Source organism: Desmodus rotundus, chromosome 7 (assembly GCF_022682495.2).
Source record: "Desmodus rotundus isolate HL8 chromosome 7, HLdesRot8A.1, whole genome shotgun sequence".
Classification (NCBI taxonomy): domain Eukaryota; kingdom Metazoa; phylum Chordata; class Mammalia; order Chiroptera; family Phyllostomidae; genus Desmodus; species Desmodus rotundus.
In genome coordinates this window covers 96,462,130-96,489,700 of record NC_071393.1, presented here as the reverse complement: position 1 = coordinate 96,489,700, position 27,571 = coordinate 96,462,130, and the positions used below count along the sequence as shown (strand labels likewise).

Genomic DNA, 27,571 nt, shown 5'->3' with positions numbered 1-27,571 from the left:
TCCTATGTCCCAAGCATCATTCTAGAAATTGGGAATTGGACAATGAATATGTGACAGTCACTGCCCTCTGGGGAGAGAGGTGGTTATAATACAATGTGCTAACTGCTACAGTAAGGCAAGCACAGGGGGTTACAGGAATTCATAGAAGGGGTACATGGCAAGTACATAATAATCAGGGATGGTTTTTAGATGAAGGTAACAGCTTTGTTCCTCAAAGATGACCAAGGTTAGCCAGACTGAAGGCGGAAGAGGGGGTTAAAAGAGGAGCAAAGCAGGAAAGAGGCAGCAGCAGATGTGAAAACCCAACAGGAGAGAGAAGAACTGTGATCCATTAAGGGTACCTCTCTGTATCAGCAGACCTAGAATGTCACTCAAGAAGGAGCAGGAGTGGCAGGCTGAGGGGCTGGAATGGGGACCCACATGTGGAGGGCCAGGGCTCACCTGCTGTGGAGGGTACGCTTCACCCTGAAGACTGTGAGAAGCAGTAAAAGTGGAGATAATGGGCTCAGAGCTCACAGTAGCAAGATCATTCTGATTCGGTGTGAAGGAGGGACTTCGATGGGGCAAGACTGGAGGGAGGAAATGACTAGGAGGCTGCAGCAGTGATCTAGAGCCCGGTGCTGGCAAGCAGACAGACTCCAGAGTGACTCAGAAGGCAGAACCTACAAGCGTAGGAGCTGACTGAATGTGGGGCTGAGGGGAGCCCGGGAGGCAGTGCAGGATACTGGCAGGTCATCTGGAGTAAGCAACTGAATAGATATGGGAGCATTTACCGAGAGAGGACATCTAGGAGAAGTATGGTTAGAGGGAAGACAATTGGAAGAGTTATCACTTAGAAGAGAGAACAGCCCTGTTCAGCCCTGTACTTGCCATGTACCCCTTCTATGAATTCCTGTAACCCCCTGTGCTTGCCTTACTGTAGCAGTTAGCACATTGTATTATAACCACCTCTGTCCCCAGAGGGCAGTGACTGTCACATATTCATTGTCCAATTCCCAAATCTTCATGAATAGGTAGTAAAGGGAGACAAATCTCAGCTCATGGAAAAGAACGTTCTAAGATTTAGCTACATGAAAATGGAAGGGGCTGCACCAGCCAATAGAGTGCATTCCTGCCACAGAGCTGCCCAGGAAGAGCCTGGATGACCACCCGGCCAGGAGTGAGTCGAGCATCTAAGGAGAGCAGGAATAGATTGGGCTTCCCGTTCTCATTCTCCGCATCACAGGCACGGAGTCTCTTATCAGCACAGAGTTGGCAATGGCACTCTCCTGTCGTCTAACGGTCTGCTGATTCAGTGAGGAAAATTCAAACACAAGGCCTGTGTGATGTGGCTCGTGCCTACCTCCTTTTCTCCCATCACTCCTATTGCTTTCCTCCCCTCTCTCTGTACCTTCCCCCAGCTCAGCACCCCTCCCTGTGCACCAGCCAAGCTGGCCTACTTACAAACATGCTGAGCTCCTTCTCCACCCCAGGGTGTTCACCTATGTTCTCCCCTACCTCTGAAAGGCCCTTCTCTGGCTCTTGTCATGGCTTCATCCTTCTCATCCTTCTGGGGAAGATCACTCTTCCCCAGAGAGTCTTCCCAGAGCACCCAGTCTAAATCTAAACATACTCCTGCCTAGTGTGCTCTCCCTTCAAAACTTGCCTGTTTCCTTTATAACTAATTATAAAGTATAATTAATTGTATATTTGGATTTTTTTTTTGCCTGTGTGCCTATAAGATAGCAACCTCCAAAAGACAAGGACCACACTATATTCCTAGTGTGTAGGATAGCACCGAATGAATAAGAAGGCACTCAAATACTTCTGATTAGCTATCAACATGGGGCACAGAACACGGCCAACCCAGGGTGGCATATTAAAGTCACCTGGAGGACTTTTTCAAATTGCATTCCCCCCATGACAGAAACCCCTACTGGGGCAAACTATTGTTGCTATTAGGGAGGCTGTCACGCCCTATGGGAAGATGCTGCAACAAAAAGCCGAAAACCACTAGATCAGACAGCCTCTGTCCAACCCAAAGACTTCACTATATTCTGTGAATATAAATGACACTTTTTAAAAAGCCAAGCCAGTTCACTCATGTTTTTAAAACCAAATCTGAGAGAACCGAAAAGTTATCCTACTTCTTCTCTATCTTACAATTTTTTTCAACTCTACCCTCTTTTTATGTCACAGTAAGATTTTATGTAAAACACCAGGGAAAGTCCTGGTTTTCCCTCAAGGCTCATGGTCAGCCTGCACGAACATCTTTTCTGGAAGCAGTGGTAGTTAAATGCCCTGCCCTCTTTGAACTGAGTGTGACGAGTGACCTTCAGTCCCCACGCCTTCACTCTGCTGGGCCATGGCGCACATGCTCAGCAAGCAGGAAGAAAGAGACTACAGGCCAAGTCCCTGGATGAGAACTAAAAGACCTACCCCCATGACCACAAGACAGACTGTCCACTGGTGAACAACCGGGCTGTATTTTCAGACAGAATGCATCGTTTAAGAAGGAAACCCACTTTAAGAGCGGTGTGTTCACAGCAGGAAAGCTGATGCGTAGATACACCAACATTGTAATACAGCAACCAAGGAAGTGACTTTCGGGGAGGGGACAGGAGTGTAAAGATAGAGTCGGAAGGAGAGACTTTAAATTACCTATACAGTGAAGACCCCTGACAAAAACACAAAAACACAAAAACCAAAACCAAGACTCGGGGCTAAGAGGGAGGGGAGAGGTATCGAAGGGAAAGTAGAAGCCTAAACTGCATCTCAGCTGATGAAGGGCTGTGCAAATAGGGGCTATAGCCCTAAACCCAGGAAAACCTGGGCAAAGAATGGGAAGCTTTTGTGGTTTGATATTGGCCGGTCAGTCACCAATGTGAATTCATACGTTCATGCAGAGCAATCACCTTCACAGGGTCATCTTAAGTACAGGCAAGCTGTTTGACTGTGCTTTGCTTTATTTTACTTTGAAGATATTGTGTTTTTCCTACAAATTGGAAGTTTGCAGCAACCCTGTGTCAATCAAGTCTATTGGCACCATTTTTCTAACAGCATTTGCTCACTTTGTGTCTGTGTCGTATTCTGGTAATCCCCGCAACATTTCAAAGTTTGTCATTATTAGTGTATTGTCATGGTGATCTGTGATAAGTGATCTCTGATGTTACTATTGTAATTGTTTGGGGGAGGCAAGAACCACACCCATATAAAACAGCAAACTTAATAAATGCACGTGTTCTCACTGTTCCACTGACTGGCCACTCCCCTGTGTCTGTGTGTTTGTGTGTCTGTCTCTCTCTCCCTCCCTCCTCTGGCTTCCCTATTCTCTGACACAGAACAATATTGAAATTAGACCAATTAATAACCCTACAATTGCCTCTAAGTGTTCAAGAGATAGCTAGAGAGAAGTCAATAAAAGCTTCAAAGCTTCAAAGCTTCAAAGGATAGGCAAGCTCTCTTGTTAGGTGCTAATGTAGCTGGTGAATTTAAGGTGAAGCCAGGACTCACTTCCCATTCTGAAAATCCTAGGGCCCTCAAGAATTAGGCTAAATCTACTCTGCCTGTGCTCTGTAAATGGGACCTCAAAGCCTGGATGACAGCACGTCTGTTTACAACATGGTTTACTGAATATTTTAAACCCACTGTTGAGATCTACTATGCAAAAAAATAATCTCTCCCAATATTACTGCTCATTAACAATGTGCCTGGTCACCCCAGAGCTCTGATAAAGATGTACACGAAATTAATGTTGTTTTCATGCCTGCTAACACAACATCCATTCTGCAGCCCATGGATCAAAGTAATTTTGGCCTTCAACTCTTATTTAAGAAATGCATTTTGTAAGGCAGTAACTGCCATAGATAGTGATTCCTCTGATGGATATGGGCAAAGTAAACTGAAAACCTTCTGGAAGTAATTCACCCTTCTAGATGCCATTAAGAACATCTGTGACTCACAGGAAGAGGTCAAATATTAACATTACCAAGAGCTTAGAAGCAGTTGAATCCAACCCTCATGGGTGACTTTTAGAGGTTTGAGACTTCAGTGGAGGAAGTAACTGCAGATGTAGTGGCAACAGCAAGAGAACTAGAATTGAAAGTGGAGCCTGAATATGTGAGTGAATGGCTGCAAACTCACGCTAAAATTTTAACGAATGAGGAGTTGTTTCTTATGTATGAAAAGGGAGTGGTTTCCGGAGATGGAATCTCCTCCTGGTAAAAATGACGTGAAGACTGTTGCAATGACCACAAAGATTCAGAACATTCTATAATCTTAGTCGACAAAATAGCTGGCAAAGTTTGAGAGAAGTGACTCCAGTTTTGAAAGGAGATCTCCTGTGGGTAAAATGCTACCAAACGGCATCACACTCTATAGAGAAATCATTCGTGAGAGGAAGAGTCAATCAGTGTGGCACACTTCACTGTCATCACATTTAAGAAACTGCCACAGCCACCCAGCCTTCAGCAACCACCACCCTGATCAGTCAGCAGCCAGCAGCATCGAGGCCAGGCCCTCCACCAGCAAAAAGATTGGGACTTGCTCAAGGCTCAGATGATGGTTGACATTTTGTAACAATAAAGTCATTCTAAATTAAGGTCTGTGCATTTTTAGACATAATGATACTGCACATTTAATAGACTACAGTATAGTGTAAACGTAAGTTTTATATGCACTGGGAAACCAAAAAATTTGTGTGACTTGCTTTATTGCATTATTTCCTTTATTGTGGTCTAGAACACGTTTACTAGCTGAGTAACTGAATGTACAACAAAGACGACCTAGAATGCTATCAACTGAAGCAGGTCACTCCTTCTACTGGAGCACTGGGAGAGTCTGCAAGTTCTCGAGCCTGTCAGAAAGACACATTTTAAAAGGCTCACGTCTCTAGTAGTATCCATCACAGTGTGGGGCAATGTTAGTATGAATTAGTGGGAATTGTTTTCATTCCAAAATAGCTTCAATCTCCTATGCAACCAAAGATACAAAAATGAGCAACAAGGCTGGTCAATCTAAGTTTTACCACTTCACTCTTTCCTTGCCCTTCTGATTAAGATACTGCTGAAAGATGAACGACCAAGGTAAAAAAAAATAAAAAGAAAAAGCATTAAAAATTTCATAAACCAGACCATCAAGGCATAAAATAACCAAATCACTGAATTTGCTATCTAACTTGGTAATTGAAGGAAAATCACTCCATAGACCAAAAGTAACAGTTTAACACACTGAATTTCATCGTTCTCTATGAGGTAGGTTTTCTCTCTTCAGTCAGTATGTAGCTAGGGTTACCTAACTGCTCAAATTTCTCCTTAGCCACATATACATTTTTTTGGTCTTCAAGAGAAGAGGTGACACCCCCACCCCTCTTCCCCTCTCCCCAACTTTGCAGATAATCATGCGTATGGGCACACGTCACTCGCTTGCCCTTACCTATTGCTTGGAAGTGCATCCGAGACTGCTGGGCTGCTGTGTTGAGAGGGTCCAGCCCGGGTATTCACCTGCAAGTAAGGAAAGACTCTTGATCAGTTTTCTGTTCTGAGGATACAGTTCTAATTAACCTATAATTTGCCACAAATTTCTCATTTCACTATGAAGGTTAATTAGCTTGTTGCCAGACAGACCCATGGTTCAAGTCTATTTAGTATATAGGTTACAGAACTATACAACCTGTATATTACATAATACTCCATTACTGTCATCATTCAAATAAACAGTGCTGGAGAAAAGGAGAGATAAATAGGGAAAATTTTCAACTCATTGTCTAGAATTGAGTTCAATTCTAGAGAAAAATTCCACTTACTGTTTTGTTTTGTTTCATATACAAAAAACCAAGCTTCATATGTTCAAAAAAGCACATTAAGAATAAACCCAGGGGTTTGTAGTGAACCTCAAGATGTCATATCCGTCCAGCTCTAAAACCAAGCAGAACACTGGAGAATGTTCCATGTTCACTAAAAAATGAAGTCCAAGTAATTAACTATAAAATGTTTGAATCTAAAAGCCAGCTTTTCTTTCAAATGTAAAGCCTTAAACAGAAATCCAGAATTCAAAATACAGAGGATAATTAAAAGACATTAAATAGTATATGTTTTTAGCATAAATATGTCAAAAGAAGAGAGGGTGGGTATTCTGTATGCACTATGCTTATGTGCTTAATTGATTACTGAAACGAAGTCTGCATTTTCAGTTAAGTGAATCTTTGTGGAGACCAGTACCCAGGATCATTCTGAAGAAACAGACCAGCAAAACAATTCCAAATAATAAAATACATTAACAACAAAACCCCTGTATCCAAACACATACAAATATTAAGCATCTACTACAGAAAAATCCCCCTCCACTTTCCACAAAAAAAAAGGCAAAAGAAAAAAAAAGGGATCGCTTGTCAGAGCTTGAGAAAGTGCAGTTTTATTTGACATTTCAATAAGTGGAACACAGCATTACAAATCCATCTAACTTTACTGAAACAATTATTGAAATTCGTACCTTCAGGCCATGTATGTTCCGTTCCCCAGGAGGCTTGCAGGCTGAAACAGTAATTGACTAAATTGTAGAACACATCAGGGCCATTTACAAATTTGCTCAAAATGAATCGTTTAAAAAGAAATGAGGGTGACACCAAAATTAGCAGAGAGAAATGATTGAAAAGTGGCTCCCAAGACCCAAAGTGGGAATTATGAACCAGGGTTTTTAACTTGCAGGAGTGAGCATTTATAAATGCAAAGAGCTTCCTGACACCGCCTCATACAAATTCCAATTTCTGCTTAAAACATATAAAAATCAAGTTAACTGAGCTAAAATGATTAAATTCCTTTCATAATTCAAATTTCTGCAACCTTTCCTCACTCTATTACATTGTGTATCTGCTATCACTTAAACTACTTTGAAAATGGCTAGGTTTTGGGGGGGGAGCAGAGGAGTGGGAGCAAGGTCTTTTAATGCCAAAACGATTGTCAGAGATTCTAAGATGGAATATTCAAGTCTGAATAGTATTAGTTTGCACAGCAATAAGCAGTCAAATTTATTAAAATACAGAGATATCACTAATTTTACAACATTGCTCGCAAATCCTGACATCTGGTAATGTTTAAGTCTAAAGATAAAGCAGTGCCAAGAAAAATAACATTAATTTCCTGACACCATACTGAGTTAGATGTTAGTATTTTTCCAATTCAGCAAATGCTTCTTCATCAAATGTTAAAAATACAAAAGCTTCCTGCCCCTGTTACAGCCTGCTTCCATCTGAAAACTACAGTGCCCTACATATTATATGTTAAGGGGCTGTCAATTTTGATAGATTGTTTGGGGAAGGATGAATTTGATTTTTTTTTGCTCCTCTCTCAGATGTACATGTATGTTTCCTGTTTCTGACAACAAGAAATACAGCTATTTAATAATAACGTGTGAGTAACAATTACAAAGCCCATCAGTAGCTTTGATTTTATATATTTCAAGTGTATTCAAATTTATTATTTTCCTCGAAAATATACCTAAACTTTAATAAAGAATTTTTATTTGTTTTCCTAAAATACATTAAAATCATGACTCCAAATCTTCTTTACTTAAAATGGAAATTAAATTTTTGAACAAAACAACAGTCACATACATTTGATGCTCAGTCCTTGGGGGACCATTCCTAAGACTACATTTCAGAGTGTTTTCCTGAACTACCCAGTGCTTCCAAAAATTTCATTTAATAAGAAAGGGGCTAACTAAGGACTTAGAGACAGGCATCAACTCTTTTTTTCCCCCAAGAGTGGTGGTTGCTGAGGAGTGGGGGGTATAAGAGGACTAATGGTAATGGGGAAAAAAATACAATAAAGATTAAATCAACTCATTGCCTACCTTAACTTCTGCCTCTCTCCTCAATTGGCTTCTTAAACCTTTATTACTGAAAATCTAAACAGTATTCAAAAACCTAGTACCTCATATTCCCTAAAGTTATAAGTCAGAAGTTACTATAAAGCTAGTAAATTTTCATACTTACTAACATATAACGTATTTTTTAACAACAGAAAGGACTCAGTCATGAGCTGGGAGTTACCATCCAAAGCAACTGTCCTACTTGGAATGAGGAGAACATTTGATGTTAGAACAGAAACTTTACCTCCTGTCTTCCTCACTTATTCTGTCTACAGATTCCTTTTAACAAGGGGCCTGACCACAGGAGGTGGTCTGGGGCCTCTAACCAACTATGTAGACCCTGTTAATACACCCAATATGTCTATATCCTAATCGTACAAGTTTGCATAATCTCACTTATCTAGATACGATGTAATTAAGTAAGCAAAAGAATACAAAAAACCAAAAACATTGTACAATAGCATGCATAAAAAAACCATAGGGGAAGAGTGATTGAGTCTCCTAATTTTGAAAATGTAAATTTGGCTTGGAAGAACTTTATTTAATAATTTATTGGAGCCTAAGAAGCTCTGCGTAGGAATATGTGTGATACATTTCATTTACTTTCTTCTTTCCAGGATCCTTTTACTCTTCTCCACACTCCTACAAACCCCTCCAAACGACCCCCCCTACCACCAATATTTTCACTTACATGTCCTTCTATTTTCAGCAAATTATATTTTAAACAAAATTCTTACTCAAAGGGTACATTAACCACTTATCAGCTGTGTGATTCTGAAATTACTTAACCTCCCTGAACTTCACTATCCTCACGTAAACAATGAAAGCAGTAATACCTAGTAGGCAAAACGGTTGGGAAAATTAGAAATAATGGAACTTAGAGCAATATCAGTGCCTGAGCAGAGCAGATGTCTAAAAACGGCTGTTATTACCACAAGAGGGGGGACAATGGCACAGACAGTAACAGAGACAGATAGTGCCACTGACGGGGGCTGCTCAAAAAAAAAAAAAAAACTTGAAAAGATTTTAAATATAAACGGTAAATATTTTATTGAAAAATAAAAGGCCCACGGCACTGGGCCTATAATTATCCAAGATACTGTACTAGGGTTTGCTGTAACAGCAGAGCTATAACATAATGCCATCAAGTAGGGAAGCAATTAATGGAAATTTTTCAGCAGGTAAAAAAATATTCCTTGTGGAAAAACAATTTTGACACTTGACCAAACTCTCCAGTCACTAAAAATATCACAAAATAATCTGCATCCTTGTTATTGGTCTAATATACAAAAGTGGCAACATTTCCTTTTCTTTTTTTTCTGTTTTAGTTTTAGTCCTCAGGTGTAAGAGAATTGGATTAATCATAATCCTTGTTCCAGACACAGTATCAATAGCCCAATTTTATCTACTTGCTCTTTAGTAATTTGTTATTAATAATTCACTAAGTACTCTCAACCCCACTGCCTACATTAACGCTAGAAGAGGCGCCACTCTTGAACCCAGAGCTTGTGGGCTGGCGGAGTCAGCTGCCTTTGGAGACTTTATCAGTGCAAATCAGAGCCTGCAGTTAACTGAGCCACTCAATCTTCAGAGTGTTATCGGTAATGAAAGTCTAGAATGTTTAATTGGAAAACTCGTACCAGGATTATTTGTACAGTATCAGTTAACAAAACTAAGTTTAACCTTTCATTATTTCAGTTATTTCTAGAAGAGTTACTTAGAGATTTCCTTATCTGTTCCATCAGTTAGAAAATGGGGACCCCAAGGGGGACAACGTGTAATGGGTGAAGACTTAGCAGTTTATGTAATTAAACGGTTCTTTTTCTCCATTATTCGGATTTTGAGGGAACGTGCATATACAGGGGCACATTCATAGCTGATATAAGGCCAGTGGTGACAAACCTAAAAGGGAAAAGCACACTATTTGAACAGGTGATTCACCCAGACTTACCTTCATCAGCTTATATTTTTGAAGACTTAACAATTAAATCCCCATTTATGAGGACTTTCCCTTATTTAGAAAACGCCAGCCCCAAAACCAAGCACCAAACATTCTATCAAAAATTCTCTCCTAAGGCTCCTTGGCAAACCCCAGCTTCTGTACGGCCTGGAAGCTTCTCCACAACAGCAGCGCTGGCTGCTATCACGAGCCACAATTTATAAATACCCAAAATTAAAGTCATTCATTTGCCTTGGTTTTTAAACCATGTGGACCCCCAAAGAGTTCTTTAAGCGACTGTAAGTATGTACTTCAAAAACAAAAATACAATCTAGTTAGTTTAATTTACTCTAGTAAATTAGATATTTTATCTGCCATAAGTATAATACAGCCTGCAATCCCCATGATAACGAATGCTTCTTTTGTTTTTTTTTTTTCAAATTAAGAGCTAAACATCATGGTATGTGCATTTAAACCTTTGGAAAACATAACTGTTGATGACACAGTTTACTGAAATAATCATTGTTGATTAGAATTTGTTCAACATTACCTCTTGGAAATATCTGCAGAGGCTCTATTAACTGTCCATTTACTTGCTGTTCCATTACTGTGGAATAATACTGCAAAGAGATCACAGAAAGAGATTACTCAGTAATGTGTGAATACTGGCACGGGCACTCATGGGTTGTTTAGCTCACAGTACTTTTGAAAATTGCTGGTATATACATCAGCCACAGAACATTCTGTCCCTCGTCTGCGCATTAAAATGACAACTGTGAATATTCAGTACTGAAAGCCCAGTGCTGTTAGCCTTCACACTGTCACTTATCTTTAAAAGTGAAACTGTTGATCAGGACTTTAGATTAGTATTTGATCTGTAGAAGTATTTTGAAAATGATAAGTGTTTTTAAAAAACACAAAGTATTTTTAGTGGACATTTCTCAAATCGCCTCTTATTCTTTTTCCCTGGATTTTGCAAAGCAAAATAAAGATGCCTCACATTTAGCTTGAACTTCTTTGCCAGTTAATCACACGTATTCATATTTGTGTATAAAATTCACAGATAATGGAAATCTAGGTCACAGAGACTGCGGGACGAGCAAAGAAGATACGATCCATCCAAAGATGACAGGACAGCTAGATAAAAAGGCAGCCCAGTTGCAAGCAAACACACCTTTTATGCTTTAATCTTATAAATACTTTCGTACAGATCCAATTTCACTTTAAAATTCTGCCTGCAAAAAATAAAGTCTGCGCATGAAAAAAAAGTTTTCACACTCCTTCAGAAACAGATTCATTCAGTAGGGTGTATTACAGCCTGATTCCCAGTTTTCCTAACAAGCTCATCAGGGAGCCTGCGTCCACCTCACCTGAAGATGGCTTCCGGGCCCCCACGTCCTTAAACTGGACAAACAACAAAGTGAGGCTCTTGGTGGCAAAACATCAACAAGGAAAACAGCTGGTTTTGTGTTTGAGGGGCTGCTGCAGAGCAGGACTCCCCTTTAATCTTTGCTGTTTTTATAGTAAAAACCTGCAGATGTAGAGTAGATGTTGTATCTACTACTACATTTTCAGAAAATTTCTCCTCGACCATTATTTGCTGACACTCTTAAGTTTCTTTTTAGAAGATACAGACATATATCTTATTGCTCTTATGTACATTACATTATTACAAGATCAAGTTTTCTTCCCTTAGTAATAAAGAGAATTATTTCTACATCATCTTGGAAATCGTACGTTAACAAGGCTAAGGCTCTTGGCCCCCCAAACAAAGTGAAGATGAATTTTTGACAGACGTAGACTGACATAAGCGTACCCTGCTCTCCAAGGGCTTCCGAACTGTAAAGGAAACTGATCCTCTCCTTCTAGGTATGTAAAGACATATACATACAGTATAAACACACGTGATATTCTCTGGAATACATTCTAAGGTGCATGTCTTTCAGGAGACTCTATTCCTTAAAACCACAGAAATAGAGTGCTCGCCATTACTCAAACAGTGATGACAAGTAAATGAAATATCAATCATGCAGGCTGTCAACCTTTTGGGACAGCAATAACTGTTAACAAGTAGTCTGGAAAAATTGTCCGAAAATGACTTGTTCCCGGCACACCAGTGTTTGAGGTTTCCATGGAAAATTAAGATGCCAGTGGCTATTTGGAACATTGCTCAGGTATTCTTTTTAATGGAAAATTTGCCGGTTATTGATCCACAGCATGTACCCCCTTGCTTCTGGAAGGCTGCGAGCAACTTTCCAATCAGTGGCTGTCAAAAAAATCACTGCCTTTTTATACTGATACAAGACAACAGCAGTGGTGGCGTTCACCTATAGTTAATGCTTTACTTTAATTAACTGCTATGTACAATAGGTTAGTAGTTGCAGCTACTACTTTACCACAGTCCTAAAATCAAAACAAAGACAATATCCTTATGCTCCATCTAACAAATTATTATGGAGTTCTCTGAAACCAGTGCTTGTGGTCAAGGCTGAACACGAACCACCTCCAATGCAAAGGGTCAGACAGGGGCACTGCGTTTTTTTCCTGCTATAAAACCTTGCATGCATGAAATTGACCTGTTTTCCAACTTTATTTATTTACCTCACAAAATAAATTTAAAAAAACAGTTCCCCCTTGCCCTGGCTGGTATGGCTCAGTTGGTTGGAGCACCATCCCTTAACAGAAAGGTTGCGGGTTTGATTCCCAGTCAGGGCACATACCCAGGTTGTGGGTTTGTTCCCCAGTTCAGGGGCATTCAGGAAGCAACCAATCAATGTTTCTCTCTCTCCCTTCTTCTCTTTCTGAAAGCAACAAAAAACAAATTTCCTTGAGTAACGATTAAAATACATATATTTTAAAAGAATGGTTTCCCTTTTATTTCAGACCTGTGCCAAATCAACTGGTAAACTATATATATTTTTATAATCCTTGTAAGAATTTTTAAGCAATCTATAAGCATCTCTTGTACTATATAATTCAGTCAGTTGCCGTAATGACATTAAGTATGCCACTTGCCAGTTTCTCTAAACCAAGCAGTTAGGACTTGTATTTTGTTTTCTCCAATTCTTCCAAACTCAGGGAACATCTTTTCTGGCTGAAATACGGGGTTTGATCTGGGTTTGTATTAACAGAGAATCTGTGTTCCCCAGAGGAAAGGACTTCACCACCAAGGACAGACTATAAAGGGCAGTAATTAAACCCATGGTGCAGGCCTACTCTGGGCAAATGACCTCCGAGGAACAGGCCTGGTGAGGACCAGGGGCCACCAACAAGGCACCAGGCCTAGGAGCTCAGGCTACGGCTTACATGGCACTCCCTAAGGGACAGGATAAAATGCAGGCCACAAACAGTACCTCCCGGAACAGAGAAGTCCTAAGGGACCACAAGGCCTACGCTGCCCAGTAAAATGAGCAGGAACGTGAAGGAGTTAGAGGACTCAACCCCCGGAGGCTCAGCACTGGCCATGCTTCAGCACAGCATCTCAGTGAGAAGCACTGCCCCTCAGCTTCCTCATCTGTAAAATGAACACAGTATCTATCCACAGGGTTAACGTGGGACTTACATGAGAAAATATTAAGACAGCACCTAATGAGCTGCAGATCTTGATCCTCTCAAGGTTTTTATATATTCTCCCTTTAAAGGGATTCTTGCCCATTTTGTCCCGAATAGTGATAAAATGTAAACAATGATGACAAAGACTTCTACTAGACAAAAACAAACTGAAAAAGCAACTAACCAAACGAACAAAAGCCTAAATCTTGTATGCCAAGATGCTTAACATGGTTCAGACAGAAAAGAAACAAAGTGAATCACTGTAACATTAAGGAAGTCATAATTTGAAGTTACCTAAATAACTTCCTGACCTTATTCTCCATAATCCTATCTTGGTTTTCATTACCCCCAATACAAATCCCTGTACATAGTAGGTTCATGATAAATATGTATTGTTTGAAATGGGGTCCAACTCGACTCTGCCGCTTATTAACTTGTAGTGGCCTTCAAACAATCATTTAACCTCGGTGAGCCTTAGGCTCCTCCAAATGAGAGTAAAGAGATTTATTCTATGCCATATGATTAGTGTGACGCTGGAAATTAAACGGTAGCAATAGAATTAGTGAAGGCACGTTGTTAAGTGTGATGCATTGTTAGTAGTTGAGAAATTAAAAAGTGATCCACTTAATACTGTAACAATATTAAGCACAACATTGTTTGAGAAGTGCTCTAGCATTTAAAAATACAGAAATAGTTATGTATAAAAAGTACGCAGTATTGTGCTCAAACCGAATGTATCAGCAGCGTTATAAAATGTGTTTTCTGCTGGTGTCCCTTGCAGAATCCGTTACATGTAGTAATTGCAGCAATAATCAATAAGCTAACTGAGTAAAAGATTAATCAGTTTTGTGATTGCTAATGGAATCTGCAAAACCAGACTCAGATTAGTTTCAGATCCCTCTGAGATGTTCTTCAAAACCCTTAAACAATTTTAATAAGGATGTGACAAAGTTTAGCACAGTTATCCAAAAATCTAATTAATTTGAAACAGAGGGCCAGAATCAACTAGGGGATAGCAAGTACAATTTTTGGCTTTGTTTTGTTTGCAAGTTTATCAAACAGTGTTCCTATTTGTTAGGAACCCAATTCTAATTCTAACAGCACAATTCAATCAATAATTACAACATTTTTTTCTTCATGGAAATCTGCCACATGAAAAACTTGAGCTCCAAAACAGCAGTTTAATTTTACAAGGCACACGTTTTCTATTAAAAGAGAGAAAGGAGAGAGACAAAGAGAGAGCAACACACACAGAGAAGCGACTATCACTCATTGAGTACCTACTGTGTATAGGCGCAGTACTACTTATTTATGCTTATTCATTTAATTTGTCACAACCCTATTCTATTCTGAGAGGATCATCACTCCTGTATTTCACAGACAAAATAAAGGTTTTCTCAGTGAATCAAGAAAAATGCTTCTTTCATTCTAGTCCATGCACTCAGAACCTGAAATGTTATGTTTACCCTTTAAGAGCCAAAAGGCAAGTTATCTCCTATTTCTCGTACCTCAGAACATTTAACTAAATAAAGTGAGCTACCGGGTGGACTGCTGGCTTCCTCATTCATACCATGTGTGGGTTGGGCCATGCCACCTGATCTTTTGGAGGCTGGGATGCACAGGGCAGCATGGCGCGATGCAAAGATTCCTGTACTGACAAGGGACCTCGTCCTCTTTTTCAGTGACTCTCTGGTTTTCCTACCTCCCTAATCACTCTACTCAGTTTCCTGTAGGTGGTTCTTTCCCTACCCCTCCTTTAAATGCTGGAGTTCCCCACAGCTGTTCATCAACCTTCTCTTCTTATTTTAGACTCTCCTTAAGTTAACTGCAGCCACTTCAAAGGTTGCAATTACCAGAGGAGTCATTGAGACTAATTAGGAGCTGATGAATCACAAATCTTTATTTTCAGCCCAGATTTCTCTCCTAAGATTCAAAACATACCCAACTGGTTGTCCAAAGGCTCCTCAAATTCAACAGGTCCCTACCTCTCCCACCCCTCCTTCATGCCCTAGACCTGTCTCCTGCCACCTGGGTTCACCATCTCAGCAAATGACAACACAGTGACCTAGTTTTCCAAACCAGAAGTTATCCAGAGCATCTCTTTCCTTCTTCCCCACGCTCAGTCAATCACTGGTCCTATTCACTCTGCATCTTCTCAAACCCCTCAAGCTAGGGCCCTTCGTGATCTAGCCCACCTTCCTGCTCAACCTCATCTCCTATCTTTCCTTCCCCCTGCACTCACTGCCCATGCCTCACAGAATCACAACAGCTTGTCCTGAAAGCACCAGGCATCCTTTCACCCAAGCCTTTAATTATACTCTTTTCTCTGCCCCCAACACCCTTCCCAGTCCCCTTATCCTAGCTTACTCTGCCTAGGCATCTCCCTCTTCAGGAAGGCTTCTCCGTCCCCAAAGCTAGATCAGATGCTCCTTCTTTGTAACACTTAAACTTTTCATAGTATTTATCCCTCAGCCTGGTAATTATGAGCTTTTCTCGTCCTCCCACAATGAGCACTGTTTCCTTTCGTGTTACTCTCCCTGACCGGACCATGAGTTCCTTTAAGAAAGAAACTACGTATATGTTCATTGCACCTCCACCACCGGGCACAGCACTTAGCCAGATAGCTGCCATCCCATAAATATTTACTGTATGAAAAATGGGCTGTACAAATAAGATGACAAATCAAGGAGTGAGTGATCTCAGGGACGTTTACTGGCTGTGTGACCTTCACAAAGGCATGTGGTTTGTTTATGCCTCAGTAACCTCAGCTGTAAAAATGGGAAAAATACCTCCCTTCTCACCTCATAAAGGTGTTAGAAGATCAAAATCAAAGGAGCTGGTATAGAGAAACCTTCTTATAAAGCATTTGGAAAAAATCTGGAAGTAGGCACAGTACATGAATCTCCCACTTCCAAGTAATAGTACATAGAAAAGTGTTTATAACAATAGGGTGACAGAGAAACCACTAAACAAGATCACTGAAATGTTTAGACCAAATACAGAAAGAAATACAAGAACTTAAGTAATTAATTTACAAAGACTGAGTCAGTATCCCTTCCTTTTCCCTCAATTACTACAGTACTATGTAAGTAAAATAAAATAAGTACAAGGGGTATTATAAGGAACATTGCTTTTTTTCTGAAAGTTCATCAAGGGCAGAGACCACGTCTTGAGTATTTTCTCTTAATGCAGAGGTATTACCATGTGGCCTATACATGAGCCTTAGGAAATCTGTAAGTTCCTAAAATTATCTGAAATGTCACATTGTGTAAATTTTCTGGGAAAAGAATAAACAATTTTCCACATTTTCTAAAAGGTCTGTATCTGCCACACAATGCCTACCGCTGTGCCTTACACATAAGTGCTCCCCAAATGTTTAAGGGAAGGAGGCAGATGGGAACTAATAGCAGACGTGATAACTACTCTCATTGGCCAAACACTCTAAATTACTCAGTGGCAAACCTTGCCTATCAAAAAAGGTTTATTTATTATTCTATACATTTATAACAAAACAGTCTCCTAAATCGCTCCTAGCATGCCTTCTAACAGACAACATAATTAGCGCAGTGTTTCAACTTATAAGGAACAGCATGCTGGTTTTTTCCTAACAATGATAAAAGTTTCAAATTCCTGTTTTGTCAATACTGCAAGCACACCCCATTATATGTGGCTCGGTCAGTAATTACAGCAATAATCAATAAACTAACCAGCTATTTGCAGTCCATAGTTAATTTATTAGTTTCCCCAGTGAAGAACCCAACAATCTTAACTCTGTCAAATAACTGCAGATTCAATTACAACACCGCTCAGATGTGTCATCCGTTGTGCCTTCTTTCAGTTATTTTTGATACTTCACACTAAGAGGCTTTCCCTCTGCGATGCTGACCTTTCGGGAAGCACAGAACTGCTCCAGTGGTCGAAAACAGCATATGAAGCCAATCTGTTTTGAATACCAAATTAATAGCTACAAGATTTACCTGCTTACCTGGCTTCAGGTCCCCCCACTCCTCACTCCCCTCACTGCCCCTGCAGAGGTAACTACGGTGTGTGCATGTTCTTCCTTAAATGACCCTAGACCAGAGATCCACCTGTGGTCACGGATTAACTAGATGATGATAAAGCACAATGAAAAGTCCTCAGTGAAAGGCTGACAGGGAACAACTCTGGGGCCTGTGTACAGGCTACTATTATTCGATAGATGTATTTATTAATGATTTGAAAATGGAAAAGACAGTAATTTGGCCAAGTTTAATGACAACACTATTTGTTTTGGATAGTAAAACTGTAAAGGATGTTGGAGAGCTCCAGATGGTCTTAATAGAGGTTTGGGCAGCCAACAGCAGATGAAGTTCAACTTGGACAAGTTTGAGGTAATGCACGTCTGCAGAGGAGTTTGAATGTGTATTCAGCAATGGGTCCAAAACTTGTAGGATCCTCTCAGCTGAAGCTTTCAGAGTCATCAGCACAGTTAGCTTGAGGCAGTGACTACACTAACCTTTCACCTATTGCTAGGCTGCAGCAATTCTGCTAAACTTCTAAAGCAGAAGTTTAAATGGTAGCTTCAGGGAACCTGCCACTTAAATAAAACAGGACCATCAGGCCATGCAGAGAGCAGGCCAAATGGGACATGCCTTACAAACAGACTGCTTATTTAGCCAGTTCCAATAGTACTTTGATAAAGATCCTGCCTACTGCTAACCTGCTATTAAAAAAATAAATAAATAAATCAGTTCTGGCCTGTGCAGCTCAGCTGCCTGGAGCATCGTCCTGCAGACCGAAAGGTCACGAGCTCTATCCCCAGCCAGGGCACAAATGAGAGGGCAACCAATCAATGTTTCTCCCTCTCTTCCTCTCTCTCCCTGTCCCTCTCTCTCTGAAAGCAATGAAAAAATGTCCTTGGGTGAGGGAGGGTTGCATGAAGGAATGAATGGAGGAATGAATGAATGAATAAATAAAACAAGTCTTGGTGAGGATGTGAAGAAAAGGGAACCCTCATGCAGTGTGTGTGGGATTGTAAATTGGTGCAGCCACTATGGAAAACAGTATGGAGGGTCTTCAAAAATTAAAAATATAACTATCATACAGCCCAGCAATTCCACTTCTGGGTATTTATCCGAAGGAAAAAAACCTCTGAATTTGAAAGATATATAGACCCCCCCCATGTTTATTACAGCATTATTTACAATAGCCAAGATATGGAAGCAACCTAGGTGTCCATGAAGAGAGGAATTGATAAAGAATGTGATGATACACTGGGTTGGCCAAAAAGTCCGTATGGTTTTTTTTTGTAAAAGAAAGATAATGTTTCATTTTCACCAATAATTTTATTGATTTGGATATTTTGAGTATGTTGGCTATCTCCCACATGGTAAAATGTTGATTGTTCTCAATTAATGCCTTGATTTGATAGCTATCAACTTCAACTGGCCTACCGGATGATGGAGTACCATCCAGTGAGAAATCTCCAGCACAAAACTTCACAAACCACTTTTGACACATTCTATCTGTCACAGCATCTTCTCCACACACTGTACAAACCTTGTTTTTTGCATTTCAGTTAAACTCTTACCTTTCTTGAAATAATAAAGCATAATAAGTCAAAAAATGTGTATTTTCTTCCATCTTCAACTTTGATTATTTTTTAAATGCACACTGATGACAGCTGTCACAATACAATCTAACAAAATTGTTTTGAATGAAGTTAAAAACAGCTGAGTGCTACCAGAGCCATCTTATAGAAAAAATCAAACGAACTTCTTGGCCAGCCCAATATATACAATGGAAACTCACTCGGCCATAAAAAAGAATGAAGTCTTGCCACTTGCAACTGCCTGAATGGACCTAGAGGATACTACGCTAAAGGAAATAAGTCAGACAGAAAAAGACAAATACTATATGATTTCACTTATATATGCTCTAAAAAGAAAAAGACAAAACAAAATAGAAACAGACTTACAGATACAGAGAACGAACTAGTGGCTGCCAGAGGGAGGGGGTTGTTGGAATTAGAGAAAGGGTGAAGGGGTTTAAGAGGTACAAACTTCCAATTATAAAATATGTAAGTCACAGGGTGTACAGCACAGGGAATATAGTCAATTATCACAGTAACTTTGTTACTACACTTACTGTAAATGTCAAATCACTAAGTTGTATGCCTGAAACTAATGTAATGTTGTATGTTAACTACGTATCAGTTTATGCCCTTTTGGATCTATTTTTCTAGGTTGATAATTTACTGAATTCCTCTAACTTTATTGTAGCAAGTTTGTACTACCTTTCAGATATATAAAGAAGCCACCCCTCTTGTTGCCAGTAAAACTGGCCCTGAGAGCACAGAGGTTCACCCAGAGCTGCCAGCACGGCCTTACACCATGGCCGTGCCCCACAGCAATCCTGCTGCCAGAGGCCCGCCATCTCCTCTGAAGAGGACCTCCCAGCCATAGTCCCCAAGGAGCAAGTGACGTACAACAGGGTTCTGCTCCTTCGTGCGGCTGGGGTGACACAGGACCCTAGAGGAATCAACCTACAGGCAACCCGGAGCTGAACTGGAAACACAGCCACACTGATGACAAAATACAGTCACTACCGCAGCTGAGGCCTGCTTGGGCTCATTTCTTCCTTTGCTCCCACAAGCCACATAACAAACCTATTGTTTTGATGTAAATTTGAGTGTGCTTCTGCTTCTTGCCAGTACAGGTACCACAAGATACTTCACAACAGGGGCTAAATAAGGGGCTGCTGCATTTTTGTCACTAGTGCAAGGTCATCCAAAAGTCCCAGACAAAATAGAGGAGGGAGTTAAAATAATCAGCCTCATAAAAAATGCTTTATTCATTGACTAAAATGAGCTCATTCATTTACTTACAGCTTAGACTTTACTTACATGTTATTATTTGAGAAAAAAGTGAAATAATTTCTAAGGCAATTTATTTATTTCACTCAGTTTCTCACTCTTTTCACCATTCCTCCACCCTGCTAGGAGAAAACCTTATCATCAGTTCCTTTGGATGAACTGGCATTGAATTAGGGGAGCAAGTGCTCACTGAAGACTGAGCTGATTTTGACTGAGCTGGTTTTCTACTTACAACCTAAGTCCAAAGTAGGACCTGCTTAATATGGGGAATATTTAAAAGCACCAAGGCAAAATGAGCTTTTTCAATCTCTTTGCTCTTCAAAGGAAACTTTCTAATGACAAAGGCCCTGCAGCTCTTAAATGTTCAACTCCTAACTGGGCAAGAAATTTGGGGGTAAAACTGGGCCTAAAAGGCAAGGAGAAAATCTTAAAAACTTTAGAAGCTCACAGAGTATTTTTTATATTCAATGATATTAATAGTATTACCTCAATAGATGCCAAAACAAAATAGATGCCAAAACAAAATAGATGCCAAAACAGGTGGTTTCACTCCTGAAACCACCAGGAGTGAAGAGGCTGGGAGCCAAAGACCTGGCTCTGTGACTAGACCTTCCTATTTATCACCAAAGTGACCTCCAATTCGATCTGATCTCACTGGGCCTCCGTTTCCTTCTCTGTAAAATGCAACAGTTGGACAGGACCTCTAAGCCTCCCTTCCAACCCTGCAATCTCCAAGCCGTGCATACTACGTAGGGTAAAGCTAATCATATCTCAGTTCACCAAGTGCTATGGAGGTCAAAAAGCATTCTTCCTCACGGTGCTCAACGTCCAACAAGGTGCGCTGTGGTCAAGCGTGCCACAGGAAATACTCACACTTTACTAAAACACAAGGGCTCAGCCGTAATGGGAGGCATTACAGTTAAACTCATCCCACACCTTTCTGGCAATGTGGAAAAAAATGATATAAAGAGACAGAATAGGCAAAATGAAGAAAATTATTCTTGTAACTATTGTGCTATACTCATACAAGTGCCTCAGTATGGAGGGAACCAGGTGTGATCCTTTACTAGACATAGGACGGAGCAGAAACAAGTATGCATCCATTTACAAAAGTAAGATGTACTGCTGAGTTTCTCAATGAAAGATCACCCAAGAGCGGAGGTTAACATTAAAATACCCCCCCCCTTGTATAACTGGACCTCAGTGATAGAAAAAGCTTAAGATGAACCAGTAAACAAGACCCAGCATTGCTGTTTGATGCTATAAGGAAATGAAACCAGCACTACCAAACAACAGATGCAAAAAGATGGACGGAGAAAAACAGCATACTATCTTTAGTCTTTCCACAAAATGACAGAGAAAACAAAACAAAACAAAAATGTACACCACATTAAGGGAATTTTTAACAGGGTCCTTTAAAAAATTAGCAATAATCACGTATGCAGTGTTCAGAATATGTAGTTTGGGTTGATTGTTTCCTAATAAAGCATTTCAAATTCTAATTAAAAAAATACTTTATAGAGAAATTAAAAAAGGCACAATAATGGCAGAGCAAAAGCCATGATCCCAGAAGTGGAATATTCTAACAACATAACTTACAAGGAACTACACCATAAAAACAGATTGTTGATTAACACAAACTCGTAACAAAGCGCACAGAGCTGTCGCACCGGTAATAACGCTTGGCTGCTGAGTCCTATCAATACATTAAATATGTCCTTGGAGACCGAATTACGTTAAATTTTCCTAAAAGACAATTTATTATAGCTTTGTTTTCTTCTCATTATCTCTTAAAAATACATCTAATGAAGAAAATACAACTTCTACATAACTTACATAAAATGGTACTGATGTGTGACGACAGACTTTACTGTGCTGGTTACCATTCAAATGGCACCCGGCAACCGACTGCCGTGACAAACCCTTACCACAGTTCGATATCCGCGCGTCACATGGATCAGAAACCGCTGCATGCCATTGTTAGGGCACACACAAAATTAACAGCCCAAGGCTGCTAGCAATTTAAATAATTGATAAGTTTTCAATTAAAAAGGCAACATTTTCAGGTCTAATACAAAAAAATCTGTTTACATTACTGATAAAAAAAAAAAAGCAAAGTTATGCTACTATTGGCCCAAAGCCAGAAAGTGCTTGTATCCAATGGATTGTTTTAAAAAAGTAATCCTGCAAGTTACACTTTAGACAGTGCAATTTTAAATAAACTTTAGGCAGAGACTCATGTTGTTTATTCATGTAACCTTTGTAATCAATGGAGAAGAATAATGAAAGGATTTATGGTAAAGTGTCTCTAGTTTTGCTTTGCCTATGTTAAAGAAACACTAAGGTGGCTGCAAAATATTGACTGCATGAAAAACTAAGCTGTTTTGTTAGGGTTTTTGTTTATTTGTTTTACAGTAAATACGCAGTCATCTGTCAGTATGTTAGCACCCAATCCTGGAAGCAAAGTTTTCCAGAGCCAAATTGAACCTAAAAAATAAAGACCAATGCGGGTTTTTAATAACAGGTTGGCAACTGAGAACTATCAACCAAAACCTATTGCAAGATTAGGTCCAAGTGGTTCTCTTGATGGCAGAACTGGAACAAAAAGGAATTTCAACCATGAGAACCAAGACAGATCAACATGACAGCCAACCAATGTCTTTTGCGATTTTGAGAAAGGGATTCACTTACTCTGTTTTTCATGTTACCCAGCGCCTGGTGCAACACAAACAAAGGCTGTGTGACGGTCAGGGCTACCGCAACACGCAAAAGAACAAAAACCCGCTTAGGCTTTAAATGACTTAAAACTTATCCCTCAGGGATATTTTCACTTAAAAATACTTTGCTCAAGCACTCAGAATGAGATAAGTGGAGATCTACTTTAAGTTAAAATTCTTTGGGTGCCTCAGGTTCCACCTCTAAATATTTGTTAAGTGAATTAATGAGAAAACCTGAGCCTCATCAGACTGACCACAATCCACAGACCACTACCAATTCATTAAAAAAGTTTCACCATCCGTAGAAAATTAATACAAAGAATAATGCATTGAGTTTTCACATTAAAACTAAATTTACTCACTTTAATGGTCATTTTTACTTTTGAGATTATGTAATGGCCAATGTTTTAATTTTTAAATAACTTCCACTTTTTTCTTTATTAACAAAATAATGGTTAATAGTAGATAATTTTACTAGTTTATGTGTTAATGTTTTTATTTGGTGAAATTAACCCCTACCATGCCTATGTCTATCCTCCAACCTAAAAATGAAAAAGTGATTAGTTCATGAAATCCAAATAGCTGGATCAATGAGCTAGATGATTTCTGTTCAGACTCTCAACAAAGCTGAGAAACTTTTAAGTTTAAAGATAATTACATAACTCTAATATTTTCCTACAACACCAAAATAAACACTACACTTGAGAAAATAAGCGCAAATCATAAGGAATACATATGACAGCTATATAAGGTGTTATATAAACATGAATCATTCAGAATTTAATAGCGGTGGTAACAGAGAAAGATCCCAAAACTAATGTGCAGGGGGTGGATGGGAGAGAAACAGTGTAAAAAAGTAAAGGATTATGGGCTTTGGCATAAGGAGAAACTGAGCTTAAATTCCACATTCAAATTCATTAGTACATGACCTTTAGCATGTCTGTTAACCACAGCTTCCTCATCTAAAAAACAGGAATGATAATGTCTACCTCACAGAGTGATTATTAAAACCAATGAAATTAAATACTGTAAGTATCTAGAACATAGACTAGGCACCTAAAAAAATAGAAATGACTATTATTATTATGATCACATGCAGCAACATTCTTTGAAAGGCACAATTTGCCAGATCTTCCCCAAAGTACATTTTTTTAAAACACAAGTGTGGTTTAGGGGGGCTCAGACGTAATGAAAGCACACCAATGTCAGTAATGTACTCTGCAATAGACGTATACGAAAAAACTAGAACCCATCTGTGTGTGTGTGTTTTCTAAAAATAAGCATGTCACACTCTCAGGAGAGTCAGCAATCAATACCAGTGCTAGACCTTTCAGGAGACCATCCTGCTCCGCCTTTCAAGGTGCTGATGAGCCCTGGTCTAAATTCTCAAAGCACAAGGACTCTCAAAGAAGTTAATGGGAAGTCAATGGGAAATTGACTTTTCCTACTCTGTGCAGCTCTGAATGCAACGCTCTGTTAATCATGCCATTCTTCTTGTTCTCTTTCCTCCTACCCTAAATTAAAACTATTGGCGGAAACCCACACAGATATTTTATTGTTTTCATTACGATGAAACAATACCTTGGGTTGAAGTTGAAGTCTATCAAAAACCTACAGCCTAGCTGTTCGCTAAGTTTAGAGTCTCACTGAAAAGCAAGGGCCTCAAGTCTATCATTTCCACCATAATACCACTTTGCATTTGTATAGAACGTTTGTATGTGCAAAGGGCTTTCCAGGCTGTTCCCCCATTTGATCATTACAATGACCCTGTGCCACAGAAAAGACAAGTATTATTATCCACAATTGACAGATGAGGCAACGACAGCACTGAAAGGTTAAGCGATCTGCCTAAGGCCAGGACGCCAGAAGAGAGCAGTGCTCTCCCGACTTCCAGTCCACTGCTCTCCCCACCAGGCCAGTAGAGACGGTTTTGTAAATGCATGGCAAACTCAGATAAAACAAATAAGACAAATAAGAAGAAAAAAAACAAAATGAGGAAAGCGCAAATCGGGGCTCAGGGAAGCTGTATGTCTCTTTATTACAGCTGAATTTTTCAAACTTAGAACTAAAGTTTTAAAAATGTAGTCTTTTCTCTTGTTTATCTACTTCAGTCCTGAAACATCAATGCAAATTTTCACTGAAATCCAAAACACAAAAGAAAAGTCATCTCAGGATATATTTAAATCACTTGGATTCAATAAGTAACCCCAGAGGAGTTCATCTTGGGATGGGTGTAGGGGGCGGTAAAATAACTGAGAGTATATCTTTAAATCGTGTATCCGGATGAAGCCTGCAGCTACATAATAACTATAGTCTGTTTGGAAGGGTGAAAGACATCTCCAGTAGAAAGTAGATTTTGAAAAATTTTTTAGAGCCCAGGGGTTCATTTTTAATGAGCCGTTACTTTAAGTACTGCATAAAAAATACAGGAAATTGATAGTCCATTTAGTCTGCACCATACCTAATGCAACAGTCATTAAGATGCATTATTCTTAATGTTCATGATATGATCAGTAAGTGTCTTTTGCAAAGAATGCCCTTAACTTTCACATAAGGAAATCTTTGAAAACCTTATATACTATGTAGAAAAAATGTTATGGCAACTGTGATTTACTTTTATATCTTCACTCTGCCAAGAAACAGCATCCTCGATTACAGTAACATTTTTAAGATAGTCCTCATTTGTAATATACTTACATATGACAGCATTGCCTTCATTTCTTCATCACTTCTCACTGTAATTCGATCACCATCTTCATCTTCATCTGTTTAAAAAGCAACATAATGCAAGTAATAAGATTTGCATTTTCTAATGTACAAAAACCACGTCAGCTGGAAACAGGATACACTTAGTTTTTACAAACTGATATCCAAATCCTCAACATCCTATTTTGGGGGATACTGAGGTTTGTCATTTTGTTTTGTTTTTTTTTGTTGAGAATACAATCAGAATCTCAATAAGATTTTTTGGGACAGCTGAAAAATAAAATATGGCCGATGCCATTCGTGACATGTATTTAGGAGTATTACTAAAACAGGTTTGGTTGGGAGGACTGTAAAAACCAGAGACAGGCCAGGCCTTTTCTATCAGTACTTTTTTTCCTTCCTCTCTTCCAGGCACGCCAACATGTCACAACAGCATGATAAAAATGGCTAACATTTATTCAATGACATTATACACAAGGCATTATGATTTGAGCTTCGCATGCAGTAAGTTACTTCCTGAAAAACCTCACAATGATCCTATAATGTGGACAGTGTGCCTTATCATTCCCTTCTTGCAAAAGGAAAAATCGGAAGCCTTGTATGAGATTAACTTGCAAAGCATTTCTAACACAATTCTCCCCATATTCTGCCCTATCTAGTAGCTCTTTCTCTTTCTGAACAGTTTCATTTGTACTGGGAACTCTCACATGGCGATTCATGGTATTTTGAAACAGTCTTGAAATTAGAGGATAATAAGACTACAAAATACATGACCAGAATCTATAAATTTGACTAAGTGTATCATCAAAGCAGCCACATCCAGAAACAATGTACTTATTTCAACTATACTTCTCTGATTCAAAATAATTTTGAAATATCTTGTTCGTAACCTGCTTTAAGAACTAGCAGATAGACCACGTGAAAACATCACATCTCATTTTTAACCCTAAACAAAGCTGTTCCTGATCACTCACCTGCACTAACCTGTCAAGCAGAACTCAGAATGGCTTTTGGCTATTTCTAAATATTTAGTGGGCTGCTTCATCTTTCTAAAGATAAAGATCTGCCAGCAGAAGAACAGCCTACGCGGTAGACTCTAACTGTATGGCTGAAAGAAAAATGCCAAAAACATTTAGCAGCAGCAGCAGCAGCACTGCTGGAAGAAGTAACAGCCTCCCGGAGAAAACTTGGATGGGGCAGCGCTCTTTCATTGGGATATCGCGGCTCTGGTGTGCTTATTAAATCAGACGTATTATTTATTTAATTTGGTCACTCTTGGGTATCTAATTGCTGATTTGATCAGATGCAGAGAAACTGATCACAGGCCTGGAGAAACAGACGAATCCTTCCTCATGAAGAGAATAAGCTTATATCACCTGCTCTGGGGATTCTTACTGAAAAAACAGCACCAGTTCAGTTCAGCACGAGGCTCTTCGCCCACCAGACCTCCCTCTTGTCCAGCAGCAGTTCTGAAGATATCCCCCAGTTCACTGACCAGGCTCTGGGAACCCTAGGAGGGAGCCTGTCGTTCCCAATTAGCCTATTTCAGAGCAAAATGCGACTTCCTTTTTCTCTTCAGTAGCCACTAAGCAATCTGACATCATGATAGAAACCAGCACTTGAGCCAGCCCTGCTCAGTGATCAAGCCTACAGCTCTTGCTGGGGCTTTCTCTCCAAAGCATTTATTCCTGGATCTTGGTTCACCTGTAGAGAGTTCCCAACGGAATGTAAATCAGTATCATCGAGTCACACTGCGTATCTACACAGGTAGACACTATCCAAAGTCACTGTTGGCATCATGCTACCAAAAGCTGCTTATTTTCAGTATACAAGGCACACAGTGGTCGTGTTCAGTAACAAGGGTAGCGCATTCCTAGGAATGTTTCACATAAAAAGGATATATAGGAATCTATCATTTTCCTTCTTTCTTGTTTTTTCTGTTTAGCCTTACCTGAAGAC

General features: G+C 39.6%; 1 protein-coding gene across 13 annotated transcripts in view; it reads right to left on the bottom strand.

Annotated features, from left to right (window-relative positions):
• Positions 1-27,571, bottom strand: part of MAP2K5 (mitogen-activated protein kinase kinase 5) — a 250,757-nt gene that overhangs the window by 202,914 nt on the left and 20,272 nt on the right. For all 13 annotated transcript variants that reach the window (XM_053928531.2, XM_053928532.2, XM_053928533.2 and 10 more), the window contains exons 3-6: positions 25,604-25,671; positions 10,335-10,404; positions 6,469-6,509; positions 5,413-5,480 (exon numbers count right to left, since the gene is read on the bottom strand). In XM_053928531.2, the coding sequence (XP_053784506.1) occupies positions 5,413-5,480; positions 6,469-6,509; positions 10,335-10,404; positions 25,604-25,671 (247 nt within the window). The remainder of the gene's footprint in view (positions 1-5,412; positions 5,481-6,468; positions 6,510-10,334; positions 10,405-25,603; positions 25,672-27,571) is intronic.